Raw genomic sequence first — 25924 nt, 5'->3', positions numbered from 1 at the left:
TTATTGATGATGATGCAAAGAGTGCAGTGTTGACCCTTATTTTTCAAGACCTCTGCAATCCGCCCTGGCATGCTGTCAATTAACTTCTGGGCCACATCCTGACTGAAGGCAGCCCATTCTTGCATAATCAATGCTTGGAGTTTGTCAGAATGGGTTTTTGTTTGTCCACCCGCCTCTTGAGGATTGACAACAAGTTCTCAATGGGATTAAGGTCTGGGGAGTTTCCTGGCCATGGACCCAAAATATCGATGTTCTGTTATCTGAGCCACTTAGTTATCACTTTTGCCTTATGGCAAGGTGCTCTATCATGCTGGAAAAGGCATTGTTCGTCACCAAACTGTTCCTGGATGGTTGGGAGAAGTTTCTCTCGGAGGATGTGTTGGTACAATCTTTATTCATGGCTGTATTCTTATGCAAAAGTGTGAGTAAGCCCACTCCCTTGGCTGAGAAGCAACCCCACACATGAATGGTCTCAGAATGTTTTACCGTTGGCATGACACAGGACTGATGGTAGCGCTCACCTTGTCTTCTCCGAACAAGCTTTTTTCCGAGGCCCCAAACAATCGGAAAGGGGATTCATCAGAGAAAATGACTTTACCCCAGTCCTCAGCAGTCCAATCCCTGTACCTTTTGCAGAATATCAGTCTGTCCCTGATGTTTTTCCTGGAGAGAAGTGCTGCCCTTCTTGACACCTGGCCATCCTCCAAAAGTCTTCGCCTCACTGTGTATGCAGATGCACTCATACCTGCCTGCTGCCATTCCTGAGCAAGCTCTGTACTGGTGGTGCCCCGATCCCGCAGCTGGATCAGCTTTAGGAGACGGTCCTGGCGCTTGCTGGACTTTCTTGGGTGCCCTGAAGCCTTCTTCACAACAATTGAACCGCTCTTCTTGAAGTTCTTGATGATCCGATAAATGGTTAATTTAGGTGCAATCTTACTGGCAGCAATATCCTTGCCTGTGAAGCCCTTTTTGTGCAAAGCAATGATGACGGCATGTGTTTCCTTGCAGGTAACCATGGTTGACAGAGGAAGAACAATGATTCCAAGTACCACCCTACTTTTGAAGCTTCCAGTCTTTTATTCAAACTCAATTATCATGACAGAGTGATCTCCAGCCTTGTCCTCGTCAACACTCACACCCGTGTTAACGAGAGAATCACTGACATGATGTCAGCTGGTCCTTTTGTGGCAGGGCTGAAATGCAGTGGAAATATTTGGGGGGGGATTCAGTTTATTTGCATGGCAAAGAGGGACTTTGCAATTCATCTGATTACTCTTCATAACAATCTGGAGTATATGCAAATTGCCACCATACAAACTGAGGCAGCAGACTTTGTGAAAATGTATATTTGTCATTCTCAAAACTTTTGGCCACAACTGTACACCTTCCACAAAGCCTAGTTGGACATTGGTGGCGCCATTGAATTGGGCCCTCTTTCTAACTCTATGGCGTTACATTTGGTGGCGGCTGTGTGTTTTGATGCATTCAAGACAACCCCGGAACAACAACAACAAAACGTCAAACAACTCGGAAATCCCAAGTCGGAAACTCTAGCATCATCCTAGAGCTTCAACTTCTCTGACCTAAATAAAGATCACTGTGTGAGCTTGTTTTATTACAGTGGTCACGATCACACCATTTCTCTGCGTACCTTGCTGTCGTACTCGTCCTCCATGCCGTCGCGGTCGTTTGGAAGGTGTACCACGCACTGAATGAGCTGTAGCACCAGGGCTGTAACCATTTGGATGTACATGGGCTCGCCGTCCCTGTCGCTGCTGTTCAGCCTGCCCAAACAACCAACAGCGTTTCAGAGTTATTAGTTGATTTACTCCCTTTATTTTCCCAGGGGGTGTATTCATTAGTGCACACCTCCCTTTATTTAACCAGAGGGTGTATTCATTAGTGAACACCTCCCTTTATTTAACCAGAGGGTGTATTCATTAGTGAACAACTCCCTTTATTTAACCAGAGGGTGTATTCATTAGTGAACAACTCCCTTTATTTAACCAGAGGGTGTATTCATTAGTGAACAACTCCCTTTATTTAACCAGAGGGTGTATTCATTAGTGAACAACTCCCTTTATTTAACCAAAGGGTGTATTCATTAGTGCACACCTCCCTTTATTTAACCAGGGGGTGTATTCGTTTGTGCACACCATAGCAAAACACTTAGCAACGAAAACATTTTTAGCGTTTCTTATAAGTTCAGGTATGTCCCACCCCGTTTTGTCCCGTTTGTTTCCTAGTGAATACATCCCAAGTCTTTCAAGACAAATTCCCTTTAACTGCAACGGTGAGATTTGACACAGTGGGGAAATGTATAAATGACATGATTTTGTAGCACCTTTCCTTCCTATGTTATATGGGCTTGGTTATGGTTCTATTTACCTGAAGTTGCGGAGACTGCGTTTGCTGGTGGGCAGTCTGGCCAGAGATGTGAAGATCTCTTCCAGAATCAGCTGCCTGTGCTTCTCATAGCGGGAGAACACCTAACCACGGACACAAGGTTAAGGTCAATCTGACACAGCGTAACCCAAACTCTGTACTCTGGATTCCAAGGAGTGCACGTTTTGGTTTTTGCCCAAACACTACACAGCTGAGTCAAATGATCAAAGCTTGATGATTAGTTGATTTGAATCAGCTGTGTAGTGCTAGGGCCAAAAAACCCAAAGTGCACCCCTTGGAGTCCTGAGGACAGAAACCCCTGATCTAACACTTTGTTAGAATAAATCATGCCTTTAGCCGCCTACAAAATGACATTTTGAGTGAAATGACCTGCTAGAATTTACAGCTCACACCCATGCGACCAATAAAACAAATATAACATTCTCACTCTGGAGCCTTGGAAGGGAACACTTACCGCCGTCACCAGCTTGATGGCACACAGCTGCAGCTCACTGACACTCTCCACAAAGAAAGGGGTGATGCCCATTGAGGAGATCTACCGGGGGGGAGGAAAAAAAAGAGAGAAAGAGAAAAAGAGAGAGAGAAAGAGAAAGAGAAAGAGAGAGAAGACAGCAGGGAGAGAGAGAGAGAGAGAGAGAGAAGACAGCAGGGAGAGAGAGAGAGAGAGAGAAGACAGCAGGGAGAGGGAGAGAGAGAGAAGACAGCAGGGAGAGAGAGAGAAGACAGCAGGGAGAGGGAGAGAGAGAGAGAAGACAGCAGGGAGAGAGAGAGAAATAAAAAGAAAATACCATTATTGCTGAGGTCCTGTCTTAATGTGGATTACTGATTAATGCAATGATCCAAACATCAGAGGCTGGTTTGAGGAAAGAGGGAGAGCTGGCTACCTGGAGGATGGTGGTGTCGGTGAGCAGCTGAATCTCCAGCAGCTCAGAGATGTTGCTGACCATGTCACACACCTTGTTGTACAGCATGACAATGACCCGCTGCTTGTGGGTGGAGCACTTGGCCCGCTTGGCCTTGGAGCTCAGCAGGCCACCTGTTGCAGGGGACGAGAGAGTGATGCGCTGCCGTCTTGAACAAATTGCATCTCAATAATAGACCACTCTGGAAATACGTTTTTTCATGTGTTCATCTTCTGGTGTTCGAAAATCAAATGGAAAACAATTCCATTCAATGTGACCCGCGGTCTGTTTGTAAACAAGATGGGAATAATGGCTGAGGAAATTGGTGAGGGCGTTTCAGAAGAACGTGTGTGTGTTGTGTGTGTGTGTGTTTATAAAGCTAGCTGACCTCCGTGAGGGTCCACCCTATAGACAGGGTCGTACTGGGGGTAGAGGGTGTTCTGCAGGTGGAACTTGGTGTACTGGAGTACCCTCTCGATCACGTCCTCCATGTATACCGCCTTGGGCATGTGGGCGGACGTCATGATGTTGAGGGCCGTCAGACAGGCGTCGGCCGACTTGGTCACGCGCTCCATAATGAGGTCTCGCCACAGCTTCTCCTCATCTTCGTCGTTGTCCTGTGTGTGTGTGTGTGTGTCAGCAAAGAAGGGGTGGGAGACAGGAGCAGAGTTCAGCTGATCAAACAAAATGCTTACGGAGTATAGGCTTATCAGTAGTGGAGAACAAACGATCCCCGAAGTTGTAGTGTACTAGTGTGGGAAGAAGACACTCACATGGCTCATGAGTGTCGAGAGCCTGGCACCATCCTGGATGTTTTTCTCCAGGATATTCAGTACCTTCACCAGCTTATCCGACGGTATCTGTGAACCAATCGATTTCAAGGAAGACGTCCAAGGAAGTGAGATACATTTGAAAGGTATTCGAACAGGGCCATGACATCATCAACAAGTGGAAAAGGCCTACCCTGCAGGTGATGCCCATGGCCTTGATCTTGGCCGACTCGCTGCCCAGCTCGTTCAACTGCTGTTTACCCAGCAGCAGCTCCTGTGGGATCTCATCGTCGTCTATTAATTAAGGATCAGAGAGAGGAGGGTTTCAAATATACTGGGCTCTACACTCAGGGAAGTGGCTAGAGGACATTAAGTTAGATTAACAACAGAGAAACCGTAGAGAGATCTAACTTACCCATCTGCGTAAAGTCCACATCCTCCAGATTCTCTAGGATGTTGTCAACACTGGAGGAGAATCTTTTGAATGTGGACGAGTCCATCAGTTCTAAGAGGCAGAAAGTCAACGTCATCAGTCATCATAATTCATCGTTGTATAGCAACATGATCATTTGCAATCAAAATGGTAAACCAATGAACAGCTACCCTGGTGAGTGAGCTTGGGCTCATAGGCTTTTCTCTTTTTCTGGTTCTCTTTTTTCTTCATCTGCCTGGCAACTGAAAGAGATAGAAAGAGCATCATTTAATTTCAAACAATATTACATGAATCAAAAGTCCCGTAACCATGTTAAATGCTCAGACCACATCAACAGAATCATGCAGAAACAACCAATTCCTATGATTAACCAATGTTAAATAATGCAAATATGTGCAAAACAATATTTGTGAACAACGGTTGCATTTCGTCATTATAATAAGACAAGGAAGCAATGTGTGAAATTCACTGTGGACCTCAAGTAAAATCACAAACCCACAATGCAATGCTCTCTCTCTCTGGACAGGGCCATGAGTGCCTAGACTGCAGCTTGCTGATAGCTAGGTAACGTTATTGTCAACTCTTTCTCTTTATCATGTCTTTCGATTTTTTTGTTGTTGAATGATGTTCACTGAAGCACACACCTACAAGTTTAAGCTTAGATCTAGCTAGCTACAGTAGCTAGCAAGTTATGTCCCTTGATCAACCTAATGTAAGCATGAAATGCCTATAAGCTATTAAAATGTGGTGAATGTGTAATCAGTTCGGCGCTAGAAGGACAGCTAGCTCACATTTCAATTAAGTTGCGGGTGGGCTATAGGTAGTAGATAGCTACCTACGGTTGGACTATGTGGCTTGCTAGCGACTATGTGGCTTGCCAGCGACTATGTGGCTTGCCAGCGACTATGTGGCAAATTAGCACAAGCCAAGCACTGTACTAAACAGCTGCCTGTCTGGAGAACGAGGAACATAGATAGTAGGAGTGTGCCATGTACTCAAAACTAGTATTATAAGGAACATTTTCCAAATACGATGACATGTTTTTTTTTCATTATCCGTCACTGGAAAAAATAAATTTTCAGCTGCCAGCGCACATCTCTTTCCCTCAATGTGAAACGCTGTGTGCGCCAAACAGCTATTGGCTAGTTCTTCCATCTGTAATGAAACAGGCAGGGGCATCGGTTGAGCCTGCTGCGACGATTGAATTAGAACAAGCCACTCTCCCTCTGATCACACTCACACCCGTCTCAGATCACAAGTCACCCCTTCTCCAAACATCATGTACGAATCAGAATCCGTGGCTTGTTATTGTTGTATTGTAAATGTGTCTGGAATAAATAAAATAAATGCAGGCTGTAATAGCCAGCATTAGGCTATTTATTAGCCTTTAGTCTTTATTAAATCCCTGATAATGGAATAGGACTAAGTCAATAAATCGTACGCATTGTCATCTTTCAGGGTGGTTTACCTTTGAACAATGTGTGAATGAGTGAAGGAACATAACGATGCACTCAGTGATGCACTGAGTGATAGAGCAGTAATGAAGGAACATAACGATGCACTCAGTGATAGAGCAGTAATGCAGGAGCATAACGATGCGCTCTGAGTGATAGAGCAGTAATGAAGGAACATAACGATGCGCTCTGAGTGATAGAGCAGTAATGAAGGAACATAACGATGCGCTCTGAGTGATAGAGCAGTAATGAAGGAACATAACGATGCGCTCTGAGTGATAGAGCAGTAATGAAGGAACATAACGATGCACTCTGAGTGATAGAGCAGTATTGTGCACTTGAGTTACTGGCTTTAACGATATTTAAAGCATACTTCTGGGTTTTCCCGATCACTAGTAAATCCGATTACGAGTATCAAGTGAGATAAAACATACAATTTCGACAAGACGAGAAAGCCGAGATCGACATACCCCTAACAGACATACCCCTAACTCTATGTGGTGTAGAGTACGTAAGTAAAAAATACTTTAAAAGTACTACTTAAGCCTCCCGAGTGACGCAGTGGTCTCAGGCACTGCATCTCCGTAGGGGAGTTACAGCGACGGGACAGGACTAACTACCAATTGGATACCATGAAATTGGGGAAATTGGGGAGAAAAAGGAGAGAAAAAAAAATATCTAAAAAAGAAAATCATGTACTTTTTACTCCATACATTTTCCCTGACACCCAAAAGTACTTCTTACATTTCGAATGCTTAACATAACAGGAAAATGGCCCAATTCATACACAGAGAAAGTCCCTGGTCAGCCCTACTGCCTCTGACCTGGCGGACTCACTAAAACACAAGTGCTTCGTTTGTAGATGGTGTCTGAGTTTTGGAGTGTGCCACTGGCCATCTGTAAATACTTTGTTTTTTATATATATATTTTTTTAAAGCTAATCGTGCCGTTTGGTTTGCTTAATATAAGGAATGTGAAATGATTTATACTTTTACTTTTGATACTTAAATATATTTAAATTTATATTTAATTTACATTTACTTTAGTATTTTACTGGGTAACTTTCATGGAAGTTATTTTCTACTCACCTATCTTTCCTTTTACTCAATTATGACAATTAGGTAAATTTTTCCACCCCTGCAGATAGCTACTTCTAACAAAGATATTATGCCAACTACTGGCTGTGTGTAATGCAGTCCAACTTGCTAAAAGTGCTTGGCTGGTGATTGCATCATCGCTAGCTAGTTTGCCATCCGAAGCAGGTAGCTGGGGATTGTATTAGCTACCTAGCTACAGTGAATCCAGCTAGCTAGATAGGAATAGGTGAAGCTTTGTCTCTCTGCCCCAGCTCACTCCTTTCGCAGTGTGTCATCATAAGCAACTTCGCAGTGCATGATGGGAGAATACAGCTCCTACTGTATTCCACAAGCGTATGGGACAGTGTATTTAAGAATTACAAATAGCTAAACTGGCAGTCATAAGTCGGTCAATGCAGGTTAGAGGGAGGGAAACTCACTATCACTCATGCTGGGTGGGGGCGACTCCTCATCAGAAGAGTCCCGGTAGCAGCTGTTTGAGCCTCTGCATCCCTCTTGGAAGCCCTTACTCCGCCTATGGTCTCCAGAGCCCCTCCTCTCCCGCTCCGGCTCATACTCCCAGGCCTTGTCCCCCCGGTTCTTCCTCTGGCGCTTCCTGGCAGCTGTGGAAAGACACACACACACACACACACAGTCAACTCAGCACGGAGTCACTACCTGGGGCGGCAGGGTAGCCTAGTGGTTAGAGCATTGGACTAGTAACCGGAAGGTTGCAAGTTCAAACACCCGAGCTGACAAGGTACAAATCTGTCATTCTGCCCCTGAACAAGGCAGTTAACCCACTGTTCCTAGGCCGTCATGGAAAATAAGAATTTGTTCTTAACCGACTTGCCTAGTTAAATAAAGGTAAAATTTAAAAAACTACAGACTATTCTATACATGGTGTTGTTGACTGAGAACCCTGACAGACTGGACTGCATATTGTCTATAGTTTACTCACATTCCCCGTTGGAATCGTCATCTGAGTCGACCTCGGTGTACTTGGGCTTCTCTTTGACCGAACTCCGCTTACGCTTGTTCATCTTCACCCTCTCGCACAGTGGCATGGTGGACTCCATCTCCGCCAACAGTTCAGGAGGAAGCTCTTCCAGCACAGACTGGTCTAGTCCACCTACAGGAAGACGGTGTCATAGGGTCTTATTGAAGAAGAGGCTGGCAGGGGACAAGCTATAGCCCGTCGACATGTGAGTAATTCATTGAATAACCTCAAAACAAAGTCTGAATTCCATTATACGGTAGATGGGATGACTACAGATTATTATTCACCAAATATTCACAATATGGTGATTACATTGAGAGAATGAGAGCACAACTGCAGCCTTCTTACCTCTGCCTGACTTTCCTGAGAGGAACCTGTTCTTGCCAGACTTGGAGCCGTGACGGTCCTTAACCCTGATGATCCTCTGCACCTCATCAAAAGAGAGCTTCTGCAGCACCACGACAGGCTTGGGTCTCTTACTTATGTGGTCCACTAGCCCCCGAACTCCCAACCGCTCCAGCTTGACCCGGGGCTGGCCCCAGCCTTCTGCCACGTCCACAGCTCCGCCGTCCCGCTTCATCTTGGGGATCACAAAGTTCTTCAGACCCCCAGACCCTTGCCCCCCCAGCAGGTAAGCAGGGAACTCTCCTGACTTTCTCTCAGGCTGTAGTTGTTTGAGTCCATCTGGGCGGTTTCTGGCCGCCTCTCCTCCGCTGGGGGACCTGAAGCCGGGTCTGTCGCTCCGAGGCCGCCCACTGGGGTCAAAGCCACCTCCACGGCCCTCCTGTTTGACCCTGGGGCTGTCCGGCCGGTAGCGCTCCTCTGGCGAGCGCCTGTCTTCATTCCTGTGCCGCCTCTCTCGGTCCCGCCCGTGCTCTCTGCTCGATGACTTAGGTGTGTCAGGGCGCCGGTCTTGCTTTCCGTCATGCCGGTGCCTGGATGGCTCACGGTGGTTGTCATGTTTGTCCATGCTGTTCTTGATGACCTCGGGTCGATTGTCGGCTTTGAGCCGGAGCACCCCGGCCGTGTCGGATCCTTCGGCTGCAGGGCCCTCGGCAGGCTCCTCGGGCCAGCGTTGTGCCTCCAGGGCCGGGATGGGCGCAGCCATGCAAGGGTCAAGCTGGCCGTCGGCCCGGCCCGCCTGTTGCAGGTCGATGCTGACCATGAGGGCTGGTCTGCTAGCTCCGTTTCCTGCCGCTGTAGCCTCCTGGGGGATCAGTTTGCCTGCATTGCCCCCTCCTCCGCTGCCTGGCGCACCGGTGGTGCCTGCTGTGCCCCCTGCTCCAGGCTCCAGTGGAAACGAGTCTTGCTTTCGCTTCTTCAGGGGCTTGTCTGGAAAGGAACAATCACAGGCACACAACTCCATTAAACTACAGAAGTCCCAGAAGTACAACAGTCAGAAATAAATGGAGAAATGAGCATGAAATCAGATGAATAGCACTGAAGCAAATCTACAAGACGAAGTCAACAAGAACAAATCCTTTTCTTTGAAAAGATGTTGGACTGCATTTGAAAACACTCAAACGGACAAATACACTCCCATGCATTTTAAGGTGCGAGAGCTCCTTTTAGAGCTCTCTGAAAGCTACAAGATGTACAATTACGCTATAGAAGTAAAGAAAATGCAGATGTTCATTACTTTAGAGACTGAGCACCAGCCAAACAGGGCCTAAATACAGGGGGGGGTTACTGGTAGTATACACACCTTTATCCTGCACCTCTTTGGAGCAGCGCTCCCTCTCACTGGCCGACTCACGCTCTATCCTCTCAATCTCCGCCAGGGCGTCCAGCTCCGCCTCATCAAAAGGCGACGAGAGAGGGCCCTCCTGCCCTTTAATAACCCCCACGTTGTGCAGCACAGGGACCTGCTGGCACCCAAGCTCGCCCTCTAGGTCAGAGTTCTGATCCATCATGACTGGCAGCAGCTCACCAGAGGGGTCCTCCACCTCCTCCGACTTCACGCGTGACAGCGACAGCGTCAGCTTGGTGGTGTCCTTGGAGGGCGAGGTGACGATGTCGTACGCATCCTTGTCCTCTTTTCCCACCAGCTTCTTCTTCTGCTGTTTCTTCCTCTGGTCGGGAGACTCCAGTAGCAGGTCCGGGGGGCCTTCCCGGGGAGACATATACGGAGGAGACTGAAGGATGAGTGGCGGCCTTGACCCAGCTGAAAAGACAGTCAAAAGTGATGCTCACATTTATGTAATTAAGTTTGAAATGAAGTTATAAGAAACAGAAAAATTATAAGAAACAGAAAAGGCATCAGTCATTGCAACCGAGAATCTGGAGGTGTGGTAAAAATAGCATGAAAAGGGAGTTGGGCTGCCAAGGAAGGAGCTGGAGTCTGTCCCTGTGTACCTTTGGGTGTTCCTTCGTTTCCAACGGGTGAGCACCCAGGCTGAGGCGACCTCAGAGGGAACGAGGCGTTTCTCATGGAGGGGTCACTCTCCTGCAGATGGAGACGGCAGAGTGAGTGACAAGGCATGGCTTAGTGAGAAACTCTTTATGAACGTTTTTTGTTTTGTGGGCTATAAAAGTTCCCTCTAACATTTAGTCAGAAATACAGGGTAACATAATGACCCCATTACTATTGATTCAGGATCTAAGTCATGGTTTGGGAGTGCGGGAGGTACCTCGTTCCCCAGTCTGTGAACTATACTCATGTAGTCCTCCTGTCTGTCTGGGTGATGGTGGGCAGCGTTGGTCATCGGTCCCTTGCTCTCATGGATGTTCCTCATGCCTCCAGGGACCATGGGGCTGGCTACAGACAGTACACAAGTGACAGTTCATATCACTCAATCGTGTCGTTATGATGGAATTAAGTTCAAATTAACACTTTTTGAGTCTTCTTTGCTCGTGTATCAATTATCGGTGCATTTATTGTGGCTTACAGTCACATTTACTAACAGTACACAATCAAATGTCTGAATAATGGTGTATTATCACCCCACCAACACACACACGAGGCTTACCTTGCTGTATCTGTTGGTGCTGATTGTAGCTGGGGGGGTGAGGGTACTGCATGAATCCAGCTGGGCTCTGGGGAGTGTATGGGCTGGGCACAGGGCTGTTCTGCTGGGGGATGAACCGACTCCCCGAGCTCGACTGTGGGGAGACAAATCCCCGGCTGCCATGGGAGACAGAAGATCAGGAGACCAGGATCAGATGGTGTGCCAGTGTTTTTTCACTAGCTATGTGAAATTCACTACCTATGTGAAGACAACCTAAAACATGTCAAACATCAGATTCTATTGAATGTAATTTGCTAGGATATATCAGAGGTCTGTGACATGGTGGGGGGAAACCATGGAATTAGGGTCCAAGATTACAATCGCCAACGTATAGAGACATCACTCACCTGGATGGATTAGGAGACATTGAAGCCTGCTGAAAGTTTGCTGACTGGGCTGGGCTGCCATGCATGGAATTCTGTATTGGTTTGTACTGTTGCACCATCGGCTGCTGCATGACATCTGCAAACAAAAAGGACAAAAAATAAACCCAAATAAATTGTTAAGATACTAGTTAATTTGAGACAATACGATTTAATTCTAAGTACCCAAGTAACTTGAACTAATAGTTGAATGGTCCAGTTTTGGGTATAAAACACAAATTGGTGGTGAAGATAGGGTCTTGATTAGATATACTAAAAGGAACATTTCTGCACTCAGTTCCTATTACAAATTGGTAAATGCAGCGTCGACAACCAGCAGCTACTAAGGGTGAGTTTGTATAGTAAATCAAAAAAGGTGCACTAAGCAGAAATCACTCTGCCTTTTCCTTGTTCCTAAAATTCAAAATAGTTCACCTAATTTCAGTTAATGTGACCAAACTATCAAGTATAGTGTAGAGAATCACTGTATCATCTAAACCACTCAAATATATTTTCCATAAACAAAAATATTGTATTTTCAGCTATTTGAAGCTGGTGTACAAAACAAAGTAAGAGGTAAAAACTGAAATTTAAAAAAGCAACGAACAGAAGGAGCGCACATAGAACAGATTTACTACTTCTTAGACTTGCTTTCAACGAGAATGAGAGATCTATAATTCACATCTGTGAATTTGGTCAGATCGCCCAAAGAAAGTGACATATTGCAGCTTTAATCCATTAGCCAATCGACAGCGTCCATAAAGACTTAGAAAAAGGAAATTGATTTTAAAATGACAGCTTCCCCCTAACAGTAAAAAGCACCAAATTAGCCTTTCACTTTAAGGTTGAGGGCAATGATTTGTCTTCTTTCATTGCTCACTCCAAGTCACAGTTGTAAATGAGAAGTTGTTCTCAACTGGCCTACCTGGTTAAATAAAGGTGAAATAAAAAAACTATAAAAAAATTAAAAACTCAAATCCATATCTGTCTTCAGTTTGGTTAGAGTAACAATTGTTTACAAAACAAAGTGGCCTTCAGTGTGTACTTTTCTCCCTGAAGATGCCGGGGTTCCTGGACAGCACCGTCTGCAGCAGTGCCGGCACGTCGCCCTCTGGCTCATCACTGCCCAGGTTGTCCTTCAGCTCTCTGTGGGGGAAAGGCAGCAGGTTGTGTCAAACATGTGCTCACAGAAAGACAGACAGACAGACACGGCCATTGACGCAAAATATCTGCATGGTTGAACAATTAATGACTCGGGGTTGAATACTCACATGTGCTCTGTGGAAACCTGGTTAAGACCGTGGGCCAGCTGGGAGACCAGGTTCTCGTCCCGGCAGGCCAGCAGGCAGTTGACCTCCTCTGCGATCCTCCCATTGTAGAGCAGGCTTTTGGTGGTGGTGGCTGGGAGAGGAGAGGGCAGGGGTAGCTGATTCAACACTGCAACAGAGAAAGAAGAGGGACGCCGGTACAACAGACACACATATGTGTTTTATTGCGACAGTTCATCACATGATGTTACAGCTGGAAATGACTAATCTCATGGTTCATTCTGTGTGGAAGTGAAATAGAACAGAACAGGACTTACAGTCTGTAAGGCTAGCAATCCCAGCAAGAGTGGTGATGGGAACATGAGGCATATCCCCATTCATGCTGAAGGTGGGGGGGGCGGGGCAGTGTGGCGATACACAGGTTGCTCAGCGTCACAGCCGCCAGACCAGTACTCACATCTCCTTTGTTCTGGAAGAGAAAAAGACGAGGGATTCACTGTAGGCTACTTCAAAACACAGGAGGGGCTGAAAAACATAATGGTAAACTCAATACGAGAAATAGACCATACGTGTGACTCCTAAACCGTATCATTGCAGTCCATTTGAAATACCTTTCTGTAGGGCACTGTTCTGTATGGATTGAAACCAAGGACATTTCAGGAATAAGTCCACAAGTCTGAGGGGAAAAAAATGGCATAACATTTAATTGAAAAATTCAGCTAAAAAATTATAGTGATTTAAATGTAAAAGTGTCAACTAGCTCCAAAACTCCTACTTGGCTTGATGTTGCAGTTCACGTTAAAACTAATAATGGAAAAACATATAAGTGTGGTGTTGGTGGGACATTTGGCTATGTTCTCTAATAAACTGCAGTCAGAAGCTACACTCTAATCACAACACATTGCCTTCTCATTATCAACAGAACAGCTCAATGAATGGCCCAATGTTAACCCAGGTGTTGAGTCATACTGCCACCCACTCATCAAAGCATTCACAGCCCAGAGCTGAAAAAAAAAAAACATCAGACCAAAATAATGGCCCAAAACAAATGCAACACAACATATGTCACTGATTTGTCTCTTACAAACAGACCGTGCTAAATCTATTAAGCTTTTGCATACTTAGAAAAGTAGATCTATAACTGAAGTAAAAGCATTGTACATTGCTGCTACTGGCCGTTTATTATTTATGCATAGTCACTTTATCCATAGCTACATGTACAAATGACCTCGACTACACTGTATCGCCGCACACTGACTCGAAGGTACCCCCTGTATATAGCCTCGATGTTATGTCGTTTTATTTAGAATCTTTTTTTTACTGTAGTTTATTTAAGTCAATATTTTCTTAACTATATTTCTTAAACTGCATTGTTGGTTAAGAGCTTGTAAGTAAGCATTTCACGATAAGGTTATCCGGCACATGTGACAAATAACATTTGATCTACTTGAGTCCAGGATTGTGCTGAACTACCAAACTAACAATAAATGTCATGATTCATCAACTATAACAGTAGGAATCTCTCCGGGCTCCTGGGTTTAATTCAAAATATGATTTATTTGGTCCAACACTTTCTACAGGGATTTTGGACTTAGAAAGATTGTCTTCAAATTCTAAACTTTAAGTATTTATTCAAAGAAAATAATGTTGACCCTAGCTTCCCTATACACACATACAGTGACAGTCGTCAGTAGCCTGCCATACTACTGACAGCTGGGAGACTGACAGGCCAGAGCACAAAGGAACAGATGCAGTGATGACTTGGGGGGGGGGGGGTCATCATCAATAATATTACGAGATCAACGCAATAGTGCTTGAAAACTTAAGGGGATTGTTTTTGTTTGTTATGCATTTAAACAACAACTAAATGTTTTTCCTGAATTTGTCATGTTTATGAACGATAGGTAACTAGCTAACAGTACCGCGGTAGCTGATGTTCACCAAACTAATTTAATAGTAGCTAGCTAATTGCCCCACATTTCAGAGGTGAACTTTATAAAGGAGTAACGTTACGTATTGAAAACATATAAAGTGGCTAAATAAAATCCTCAGTATTTATTAACATATTTTACGTTAGCTTGCTAAATTAACGTTATGTTCTCACGCGAACCAACCTACACAATATTATCCAACTCAATGTTGTTGATATATCGTTAGCCAACTGTCTAGCTAGTTACTGTAATCAATTAAATAATCGGGTTAGATTACGTTAGCCTAGCTAACTAGTTAGCTATTTATCTTTACTTGTGGCAGGTCGGATTAACGTTCGTCAGCTAGCTAGTTAGCAAACAATAGTCGTTGCTATTTTGATTAGCAGTTAGTTACTAGCTACGTTGATCAACTACGCTAACTTTAGCTAACGTATCTAGTTAAACATAAAATCAGTAAAGCCCTTGCTAGCTAACTAGCTAGTTAGCTAACAAGCGCTGGCCTAATTTCTCGACATAGTTCACTATTTTTACCAGACAAGCGATTTGATCATTCGGGTATATAACGTTAACTAGCTTGCTAACTACCTAATACTCGGGCTCGGGGCCTACCTACTAAGCGAGCAAAACGTACTGTAGTAACGTTAGCAAGTGGCAACGATGATAAACATGACGAGGAGAGAAACTAGCTAACGTTAACTGGCTACGTCGGTTAGCTAATAAACAACGCGACTTTAGTTTTGAGAATTGGTATATGAACATCAAACATTTATTTATAGTTTACATCACCATTTACCTTGTGATTTTTTTTTTGTTGTTGCTACGCTAGGTTGTCCTGGTCTGTGTGTCTCTCTAGCTCCCCCTTTCTTCTCTCTTGCTGCTCCTCCAACAGACCTCCGTTCTTGAGTTGCCAGCTAACGTTAGCCGTCCAGCTAAACTAGCAGTCAACAATAATCTGGGTTGGGCAGATTCTTTCTTCTTCCGTCATACAGCGGGGTTGAATGTTTGAACGGAAGTATATTGGGGACACATTCGTTCGTTCGGTTTGAGTTTCTGTCGGTCTAAACCGACATGGATAAATCTGTGGCCAATTTCGCTTGTATATGTGTGTGGGGAGGGGGGTAAAAAATTTAAAAAATATGACGATTGTTGCGGTGAGACTTCTCTCTTAGAACAAAATGCCGACCGGAAGTGCCGCCGTCGGAGTGACCTCCATCGGCGCCAAAACGAGATGCCAAGTTTGAAGGAATCACCAGTGTGTGGCGCAAGACAAACAAACCTGAAACAAACCCACAATCTATTTTAAATAATTGAACGTAAGTGTTTATAGATGACTATAGCACTGTTTGACAGCATGCCCCTGGCAGTCATCTACTAAACACCCTGGAATGTGTCATTTCAGATCATAGGTCGCAAGATAAATGAGACAAGAAAATATAACGTTATGGGCATGGATTTAAAACTCCGGGAATCCTCCAATGTCAAATCTTTGAATTCAGCGCATTTTTTTTATGTTAAAATTATTTCACTCAATTTCATTCTTTGAATGATTTCCCAGGGGGTTTTCACTCCCATATCCCTGTTTCCATTTCCACCCCTGGTTATGGGTGATAGTCGAATGAAGGACCTTTTGTTCTTGTTGGGAATCAGTTGTATTGTTTTGTTGAATCTGGTGTGTTAACTTTAGGCTGTGACAAAAGCCTGCATGCCAATTTCTCAGGGCAGGCTTGAAGAACACTAGCTAGGCCTACATGAAGAATGTTTGCATAATTGTTTATATTTGTTATAATAGGCCTATGAAAACAATGTCATCGCATGAGGCCTGACAGTGCAGTGTGCACAAACATTATTCCATCTGTGATAAAGTGGAAGTTCTTCAACGACTGAGGTGCAAACTCATAACCCTCAGCATAGGCCCACTCAAGAGGCATCATCAATAGGTCTACCACTGACCCAGAAAAAACAAGGCATTTCTGGATCCGGGGCAACAGCAGGCCTACTTCTAGGTCTCAGGATGCACTTATAGGCTTCTGTTACTAGGCCTACACATCCATCATTGGCCGACCCTCCATATGCTCTTTCTATTTTCAAAATATTCAAATTTAAAGGCATATGCCCTGGAAATGTAAGCAGTGTCTAACTGTGTTACAAAGTGGTGGATAACACGTTGACCTTATATAGTGTACCAATAGTTTCCCCTTTGTTTACGGCCATACCAGGCTGAATATGCCCGATGTTGGAGGCTAAGCAGCAGGGTCGAGCCTGGTTAGGGCCTGCTTTGATTGGAGACCGCCTGTGAATACCAGGTGCTGTTAGCTTTTTGGCCAGTAGAGTGCATTCTTGTATTAACTAACGGAATTTCAGCAGAGGGCAGCTTTTATTTAGCAGTAATATAATGTATTTCTATTTTACTAAATGTAGCCAGTATGTGCTTAATTCCCCATCCTAATATGATCAAAATAAATTGTGTAATGTGGCCGCTGTCCACTAAAGGTGGTGCTGATTGTTGTGCTGTCACTGATTGCGTTGGTCAACTTGGTTATGTTAGTCTATCTCCCTTAACATTTTTGTCATGATTCAATGTCCTTTATTTTTTAAAACTATGAATCTGTCAATCTCTGTCAATCAATTGCTCTTAAATACAAGTAAAACTAAATGCATGCTCTTCAACCGATCGCTACCTGCACCTACCCGCCTGTCCAACATCACTACTCTGGACGGCTCTGACTTAGAATACGTGGACAACTACAAATACTTAGGTGTCTGGTTAGACTGTAAACTCTCCTTCCAGACCCATATCAAACATCTCCAATCCAAAGTTAAATCTAGAATTGGCTTCCTATTTCGCAACAAAGCATCCTTCACTCATGCTGCCAAACATACCCTTGTAAAACTGACCATCCTACCAATCCTCGACTTTGGCGATGTCATTTACAAAATAGCCTCCAATACCCTACTCAACAAATTGGATGCAGTCTATCACAGTGCAATCCGTTTTATCACCAAAGCCCCATATACTACCCACCATTGCGACCTGTACGCTCTCGTTGGCTGGCCCTCGCTTCATACTCGTCGCCAAACCCACTGGCTCCATGTCATCTACAAGACCCTGCTAGGTAAAGTCCCCCCTTATCTCAGCTCGCTGGTCACCATAGCATCTCCCACCTGTAGCACACGCTCCAGCAGGTATATCTCTCTAGTCACCCCCAAAACCAATTCTTTCTTTGGCCGCCTCTCTTTCCAGTTCTCTGCTGCCAATGACTGGAACGAACTACAAAAATCTCTGAAACTGGAAACACTTATCTCCCTCACTAGCTTTAAGCACCAACTGTCAGAGCAGCTCACAGATTACTGCACCTGTACATAGCCCACCTATAATTTAGCCCAAACAACTACCTCTTTCCCAACTGTATTTAATTTTAATTAATTTATTTATTTTGCTCCTTTGCACCCCATTATTTTTTATTTCTACTTTGCACATTCTTCCATTGCAAAACTACCATTCCAGTATTTTACTTGCTATATTGTATTTACTTTGCCATCATGGCCTTTTTTGCCTTTACCTCCCTTCTCACCTCACATTGTATATAGACTTGTTTATACTGCATTATTGACTGTATGTTTGTTTTTACTCCATGTGTAACTCTGTGTCGTTTTATCTGTCGAACTGCTTTGCTTTATCTTGGCCAGGTCGCAATTGTAAATGAGAACTTGTTCTCAACTTGCCTACCTGGTTAAATAAAGGTAAAATAAAATAAATAAATAAATCTCTATGTAAAGGTTTTTGTATTTCTGTGTATTTGACAGTCTCTCAATTGAATTAATTGAGCAATCAAATATTGAATTAGAATGTCATAAGAGGAAATGCTGGCGCAGGGAGGGAATAGCAGCATCTTGGAGCCTTCCTTCCCTGTGTTGATGTGTAGTGAGTTGCTGGCTCACATAGCGCCTGCATTGGTTTCACTCAGCTCACACGGGGAGGAAGTAGAAGGAGGAGGCTCGCAGAGATGAAGGAGAAGCATAGAGATAGATAGAGGACACATCTTTGCATCCATGCCATTATAGCGTCGGTGACCGCATGGGCAGCACCATTGAGGCTATCTCCATTTTGAAGTAGTCAATTATCTAAGATTGGCTGATCCCTCCTTTTCTGCCAATGAAGTTGGAAGTCCCACCCTGTTGACTACATTAAAATGGTGGAAACTCTTATTGGCGCTGCCCATGCTAACATGGCCTTTTGGCCATTAGAGGCCTCTATCATTCTTTATGAGGAGAAGCTACTTGTGAGCAACTTATACCCTGACCGGCTGGGCTACACTGGTTTCAGGAGGGGGAAGCATTTGGAGCCTTCCTTCCCTGTGTTGATGTGTTGTAAATACTTGTGCCCTTAGTGGCTGGTCAGCTGCATTGACTTCATTTAAGTCATGCAAGGAGGAAGGAGGAGCCTTACGGTGATAGGAAAGTATCCAATCGGAAGGTGTGATTACTGCAAGGAAACAGAGACAGTGGAACATGTGCTGATACAGTGTGGGGCCCAATATGAGAGGGAAAGAGAGAGACTGAGATCCTGTTTGAGGGAGATGGGGATACAGGAATTAAGTTTAAAGGGCATACTGAGTAGAACATCGTAACGAAAAAAGTGTGGGCAGCATGAGAGGGAAAGAGAGAGACAGATACGGTGTAGTCAGTATTAGAGGGAAAGAGAGAGATTGATACAGTGTGGGCAGTATGAGAGGGAAAGAAAGAGACTGAGATCCAGTATGAGGGAGAAGTGGCTACAGGAATTAAGTAGAACATCGTAAAAATATATATAATGATAATTCAAATGGGGCTTGCAGGTAGGCTTTAGCCCCTCCCTGTCTCTGGTCTCTCTCAATGTGTTCCAGTACCTCAGAGCCCCCTGGATTACCCCCCCCCCCCCAACCGGTCTCTGGCCCACACTCTAGTACAGTTTGTAGCAGTAATGCACCATAACGTTGGATGCCAACCGCCGATAAAACCACAGAAGGAGAAGAAGCAGCAGCAGAGGAGCTGTGCGCATGGAGGTAGGAGGAGGGAGTTAGTTGCCAACAAGACAAGTTATTTTATGGCACAGGTTTTTGTGTACCACTTGGAGAGGGAACCTCTCAGTCAAAGAGAAGATGTTGGATAAATTACAACACTTTGGTGGCAGACCAAACTTAATTTGACAAGAGTGAGGATGAATTGCCTGCGGTGGGAGGTGTGGTGAAGATGGCCTAGGTTGAGCCTCTTCCCAATGGTGATGAAGAGGATTCTGGCCCAGTGGGAGTGAAGTTTTCTGGAGAGAATGGATCCTTGCCTTCTGGCGGATCCATATGTGATGTCAGGTTGGGTTGAGAAGAGGTTATGGACTGTTGAGTCAGGGAAAGTAACTCGAAGTGGACTCATGATGATTTCTTGTGTCTTCCGTGCAGAGGGAGCGGGCGCTCCAAACCACACACCTAGGGACAAGAACTGTGACTTGCTTTGCTCTCCGGAGCAGGGCGCCATTTAAAGGAATGTTAACTGGAGTGGCGTTAAGTGTTGAGGAGGATCAACTGAAATGGAAGATTCCCGGTGTATGTGACTTCCACCGTTTAGTGCGACGCAGACCAGGTGGAGAGCGTGCTGTAACAGAGAAGACACTGTCTGTTCGGCTGATGATCCAGAGTCTTTACCCAACCAAGTCAAGGATTTGTCAATTATCCTGTGAGAGCTGTTGTCCCGAACCCATTACGGTGTTTTAGGTGCCAAGCTTATGGTCATGTAGCAGCAGTGTGTAGGAGGGAGATTCCTAGATGTGAGAAGTGTGCAGGAGGGCATGAGACAAAGGAATGTGTAGTATTGGTGGAAAAAGTTGTGTGTGTAAACTGGGTACCCATGGTCCTGGAGATCAGAGGTGTGCGGTGAGAGAAGGGCAGGTTGAGGTTGCCAAGATCAGAGAAGTACAGAAGGTGTCGTATGCTGAGGCAGTGAAGAGAGTAGTAGAGGAAGATGGTTCCAGGGTGAGGGATTCTGAGAGGATCCCTGTATGTTGGCCGAGGCCAATAGCGAGTGATAGGAATAACATGTTCTTCAGTAAGTTTGGCTTCTTAACGTCATAGCCATGGTTATTAACTGTACCACAGAAATGTAATAGAATATAGATGTTGTGGTGGCTGCTGCAGAGAAATACTTGAGATTACCAGATTTTACTGCAGAAGAGTTACAGGGGGTAGTGGTAGTGTTCTGTCCTCCCAGGCTGTTGGCCTGATATGTAGGATTAGATAGGGTTAAATAGTGGAATGGAGTGGTGTTTTAATGAGGATTAGATATGATTAAAAAGTGGAATGGAGTGGTGTTTTTTATGGGGAATAGATAGGATTAAATAGTGGAATGGGATGGCGTTTTAATGAGGATTAGATAGGGATAAATAGTGGAATGGGGTGGTGTTTAATGAGGATTAGATAGGGATAAATAGTGGAATGGAGTGGTGTTTTAATGAGGATTAGATAGGGATAAATAGTGGAATGGGGTGGTGTTTTAATGAGGATTAGATAGGGATAAATAGTGGAATGGAGTGGTGTTTTAATGAGGATTAGATAGGGTTAAATACTGGAATGGGGTGGTGTTTTAATGAGGATTAGATAGGGATAAATAGTGGAATGGGGTGGTGTTTTAATGAGGATTAGATAGGGATAAATAGTGGAATGGGGTGGTGTTCTAATGAGGATTAGATAGGGATAAATAGTGGAATGGAGTGGTGTTTTAATGAGGATTAGATAGGGATAAATAGTGGAATGGGGTGGTGTTTTAATGAGGATTAGATAGGGATAAATAGTGGAATGGGGTGGTGTTTTAATGAGGATTGGATAGGGATAAATAGTAGAATGGGGTGGTGTTTAATGAGGATTAGATAGGGATAAATAGTGGAATGGAGTGGTGTTTTAATGAGGATTAGATAGGGATAAATAGTGGAATGGGGTGGTGTGGTGTTTTAATGAGGATTAGATAGGGATAAATAGTGGAATGGAGTGGTGTTTTAATGAGGATTAGATAGGGATAAATAGTGGAATGGGGTGGTGTTTTAATGAGGATTAGATAGGGATAAATAGTGGAATGGAGTGGTGTTTTAATGAGGATTAGATAGGGATAAATAGTGGAATGGGGTGGTGTGGTGTTTTAATGAGGATTAGATAGGGATAAATAGTGGAATGGAGTGGTGTTTTAATGAGGATTAGATAGGGATAAATAGTGGAATGGGGTGGTGTGGTGTTTTAATGAGGATTAGATAGGGATAAATAGTGGAATGGAGTGGTGTTTTAATGAGGATTAGATAGGGATAAATACTGGAATGGGGTGGTGTTTTAATGAGGATTAGATAGGGATAAATAGTGGAATGGAGTGGTGTTTTAATGAGGATTAGATAGGGATAAATAGTGGAATGGAGTGGTGTTTTAATGAGGATTAGATAGGGATAAATAGTGGAATGGGGTGGTGTGGTGTTTTAATGAGGATTAGATAGGGATAATAGTGGAATGGAGTGGTGTTTTAATGAGGATTAGATAGGGATAAATACTGGAATGGGGTGGTGTTTTAATGAGGATTAGATAGGGATAAATAGTGGAATGGGGTGGTGTTTTAATGAGGATTAGATAGGGATAAATAGTGGAATGGGGTGGTGTTTTAATGAGGATTAGATAGGGATAAATAGTGGAATGGAGTGGTGTTTTAATGAGGATTAGATAGGGATAAATAGTGGAATGGGGTGGTGTTTTAATGAGGATTAGATAGGGATAAATACTGGAATGGGGTGGTGTTTTAATGAGGATTAGATAGGGATAAATAGTGGAATGGGGTGGTGTTTAATGAGGATTGGATAGGGATAAATAGTGGAATGGGGTGGTGTTTTAATGAGGATTAGATAGGGATAAATAGTGGAATGGAGTGGTGTTTTAATGAGGATTAGATAGGGATAAATAGTGGAATGGGGTGGTGTTTTAATGAGGATTAGATAGGGATAAATAGTGGAATGGAGTGGTGTTTTAATGAGGATTAGATAGGGATAAATAGTGGAATGGGGTGGTGTTTTAATGAGGATTAGATAGGGATAAATAGTGGAATGGAGTGGTGTTTTAATGAGGATTAGATAGGGATAAATAGTGGAATGGGGTGGTGTTTTAATGAGGATTAGATAGGGATAAATAGTGGAATGGAGTGGTGTTTTAATGAGGATTAGATAGGGATAAATAGTGGAATGGAGTGGTGTTTTAATGAGGATTAGATAGGGATAAATAGTGGAATGGGGTGGTGTGGTGTTTTAATGAGGATTAGATAGGGATAAATAGTGGAATGGAGTGGTGTTTTAATGAGGATTAGATAGGGATAAATAGTGGAATGGGGTGGTGTTTTAATGAGGATTAGATAGGGTTAAATAGTGGAATGGAGTGGAATGGAGTGGTGTTTTAATGAGGATTAGATAGGGATAAATAGTGGAATGGGGTGGTGTTTTAATGAGGATTAGATAGGGTTAAATAGTGGAATGGAGTGGTGTTTTAATGAGGATTAGATAGGGATAAATAGTGGAATGGGGTGGTGTTTTAATGAGGATTAGATAGGGATAAATAGTGGAATGGGGTGGTGTTTTAATGAGGATTAGATAGGGATAAATAGTGGAATGGAGTGGTGTTTTAATGAGGATTAGATAGGGATAAATAGTGGAATGGAGTGGTGTTTTAATGAGGATTAGATAGGGATAAATAGTGGAATGGGGTGGTGTTTTAATGAGGATTAGATAGGGATAAATAGTGGAATGGGGTGGTGTTTTAATGAGGATTAGATAGGGATAAATAGTGGAATGGAGTGGTGTTTTAATGAGGATTAGATAGGGATAAATAGTGGAATGGGGTGGTGTTTTAATGAGGATTAGATAGGGATAAATAGTGGAATGGAGTGGTGTTTTAATGAGGATTAGATAGGGATAAATAGTGGAATGGGGTGGTGTTTTAATGAGGATTAGATAGGGATAAATAGTGGAATGGAGTGGTGTTTTAATGAGGATTAGATAGGGATAAATAGTGGAATGGAGTGGTGTTTTAATGAGGATTAGATAGGGATAAATAGTGGAATGGGGTGGTGTTTTAATGAGGATTAGATAGGGATAAATAGTGGAATGGGGTGGTGTTTTAATGAGGATTAGATAGGGATAAATAGTGGAATGGGGTGGTGTTTTAATGAGGATTAGATAGGGATAAATAGTGGAATGGGGTGGTGTTTTAATGAGGATTAGATAGGGATAAATAGTGGAATGGGGTGGTGTTTTAATGAGGATTAGATAGGGATAAATAGTGGAATGGGGTGGTGTTTTAATGAGGATTAGATTGGGATAAATAGTGGAATGGGGTGGTGTTTTAATGAGGATTAGATAGGGATAAATAGTGGAATGGGGTGGTGTTTTAATGAGGATTAGATTGGGATAAATAGTGGAATGGGGTGGTGTTTTTTTACGACGGCTAATAGTTTTTGTATTACCAAGTATAATTGATTGTACAGTAGGTGGCGGCATGCACCTCTTTCGCTTGTTTGCGGATCGCCATAATACCATAGAAGAAGAAAAGGAAGAAGAAGACACAGGGGAAAAAGAGCAGCATCTCGGAACCTTCCTTCCCTGGGGTTTTCTAATTTGGGCCAAAATCCGTGCTCTCTCATCCGTTACCCAGAAACCGATAGGTAGTCGAGGAGTGTGTTAATTAATTTAGTAGGGAAACGGAAGACGGTCCATCCCTCCTCAATAGCCTCCTTTTGGCGAGGAAGCACAAATGTATCCTAACTGAGTCCTTCATGGAAGAGTTTTGAAATCTGCCATACCCCCTTTGAATCAGCTATTGGTTTCTCAAAGGAGAAAAGCATGCAAACATTTAAAAACCATACGCTACTTATGATATATGAAACCATATTCTACTTATGAAATGATATGCTACTTATATGACATGAAATGATATGCTACCTATGATATGAAATGATATGCTACGTATGATATGAAATGATATTCTACTTATATGATATGAAATATGCTACTTATGATATGAAATTATATGCTACTTATGATATGAAATTATATGCTACTTATCCCTTTATCTATTAAATGTCTTGCACAACTAGCTAAATTAGTTTCATCACTTTATACATTCATTTTGAGATTCCACTCTTGACTCCATTTGCCTGATGACGTGTGATTGGAGGAGAGTCATTTCATACAAGCGCATTTCCATCCACTTTCCCTCCACTAACCAGGTTTCCATCCACTTTCCCTCCACTAACCAGGTTTCCATCCACTTTCCCTCCACTAACCAGGTTTCCATCCACTTTCCGTCCATTAACCAGTTTTCCATCCACTTTCCCTCCACTAACCAGGTTTCCATCCACTTTCCCTCCACTAACCAGGTTTCCATTCACTTTCCCTCCACTAACCAGGTTTCCATCCACGTCCCCTCCACTAACCAGGTTTCCATCCACTTTCCCTCCACTAACCAGGTTTCCATCCACTTTCCCTCCACTAACCAGGTTTCTATCCACTTTCCCTCCACTAACCAGGTTTCCATCCACTTTCCGTCCACTAACCAGGTTTCCATCCACTTTCACTCCACTAACCAGGTTTCCATCCACTTTCCCTCCACTAACCAGGTTTCCATCCACTTTCCCTCCACTAACCAGGTTTCCATCCACTTCACCTCCACTAACCAGGTTTCCATCCACTTTCCCTCCACTAACCAGGTTTCCATCCACATTCCCTCCACTAACCAGGTTTCCATTCACTTTCCCTCCACTAACCAGGTTTCCATCCAACCTTTTTATGCAAATAAAGTACGTCCGATTAAATAACTTCCTGCCTGATGAAAAAAGCTAATTTGTCGGTAAACTTTCCAAATGTCGACAAAACAAAATATGCTAGACAAGGTGGGATCTTTTTGTGTTGGTAAAACTAATTATGCGAGAAATGTCAGTGGAAACGCTTTTATGAGCAAATATTGACATAATAACCATAATATGGAAGTAGGCTTGGAGTCACAGGATGACATGTTGTGTGGTCCTCCCACTACGACTCGAACCGAACGAGGAAATCATGCAGTTTATTAGGCTACAGATGAAAGTTATGATGAACCTCCCAGGGGTGGTGAATGTGAAAGAGGATGAGCTCGATGCTCCTTTCCAATAAATCTGGAGAGTTTATTCTGGTGACATGATCATCAATCCTTGGCTGCCGTTCAGCAAATCTAAATAATCGTACTATTTTGTCCATAATAATCTCATCACGTAGGCCAAGTCATTCCATGGAGGG

General features: G+C 43.6%; 1 protein-coding gene across 2 annotated transcripts in view; it reads right to left on the bottom strand.

Annotated features, from left to right (window-relative positions):
• Positions 1-15799, bottom strand: part of nipbla (NIPBL cohesin loading factor a) — a 40347-nt gene extending 24548 nt beyond the window's left edge. The window contains exons 1-22 of one of the 2 annotated variants that reach the window (XM_031817091.1): positions 15404-15799; positions 13291-13355; positions 12997-13148; positions 12683-12848; positions 12457-12557; positions 11397-11511; positions 11011-11165; positions 10672-10799; positions 10397-10487; positions 9747-10205; positions 8390-9373; positions 8003-8173; positions 7482-7664; positions 4682-4753; positions 4494-4583; positions 4272-4372; positions 4082-4168; positions 3697-3925; positions 3291-3442; positions 2861-2941; positions 2389-2489; positions 1652-1784 (exon numbers count right to left, since the gene is read on the bottom strand). In XM_031817091.1, the coding sequence (XP_031672951.1) occupies positions 1652-1784; positions 2389-2489; positions 2861-2941; positions 3291-3442; positions 3697-3925; positions 4082-4168; positions 4272-4372; positions 4494-4583; positions 4682-4753; positions 7482-7664; positions 8003-8173; positions 8390-9373; positions 9747-10205; positions 10397-10487; positions 10672-10799; positions 11011-11165; positions 11397-11511; positions 12457-12557; positions 12683-12848; positions 12997-13060 (3663 nt within the window). In that variant the 5' untranslated portion in view covers positions 13061-13148; positions 13291-13355; positions 15404-15799. The remainder of the gene's footprint in view (positions 1-1651; positions 1785-2388; positions 2490-2860; positions 2942-3290; positions 3443-3696; positions 3926-4081; positions 4169-4271; positions 4373-4493; positions 4584-4681; positions 4754-7481; positions 7665-8002; positions 8174-8389; positions 9374-9746; positions 10206-10396; positions 10488-10671; positions 10800-11010; positions 11166-11396; positions 11512-12456; positions 12558-12682; positions 12849-12996; positions 13149-13290; positions 13356-15403) is intronic. The other variant, XM_031817090.1, reaches the window with a different exon arrangement.
• Between the last annotated feature and the right edge of the window lie 10125 nt (positions 15800-25924).

This window comes from Oncorhynchus kisutch, linkage group LG3, assembly GCF_002021735.2.
Source record: "Oncorhynchus kisutch isolate 150728-3 linkage group LG3, Okis_V2, whole genome shotgun sequence".
Taxonomy (NCBI): domain Eukaryota; kingdom Metazoa; phylum Chordata; class Actinopteri; order Salmoniformes; family Salmonidae; genus Oncorhynchus; species Oncorhynchus kisutch.
The sequence above is the reverse complement of the archived record's forward strand: the minus strand, read 5'-3'. Positions and strand labels throughout refer to the sequence as shown.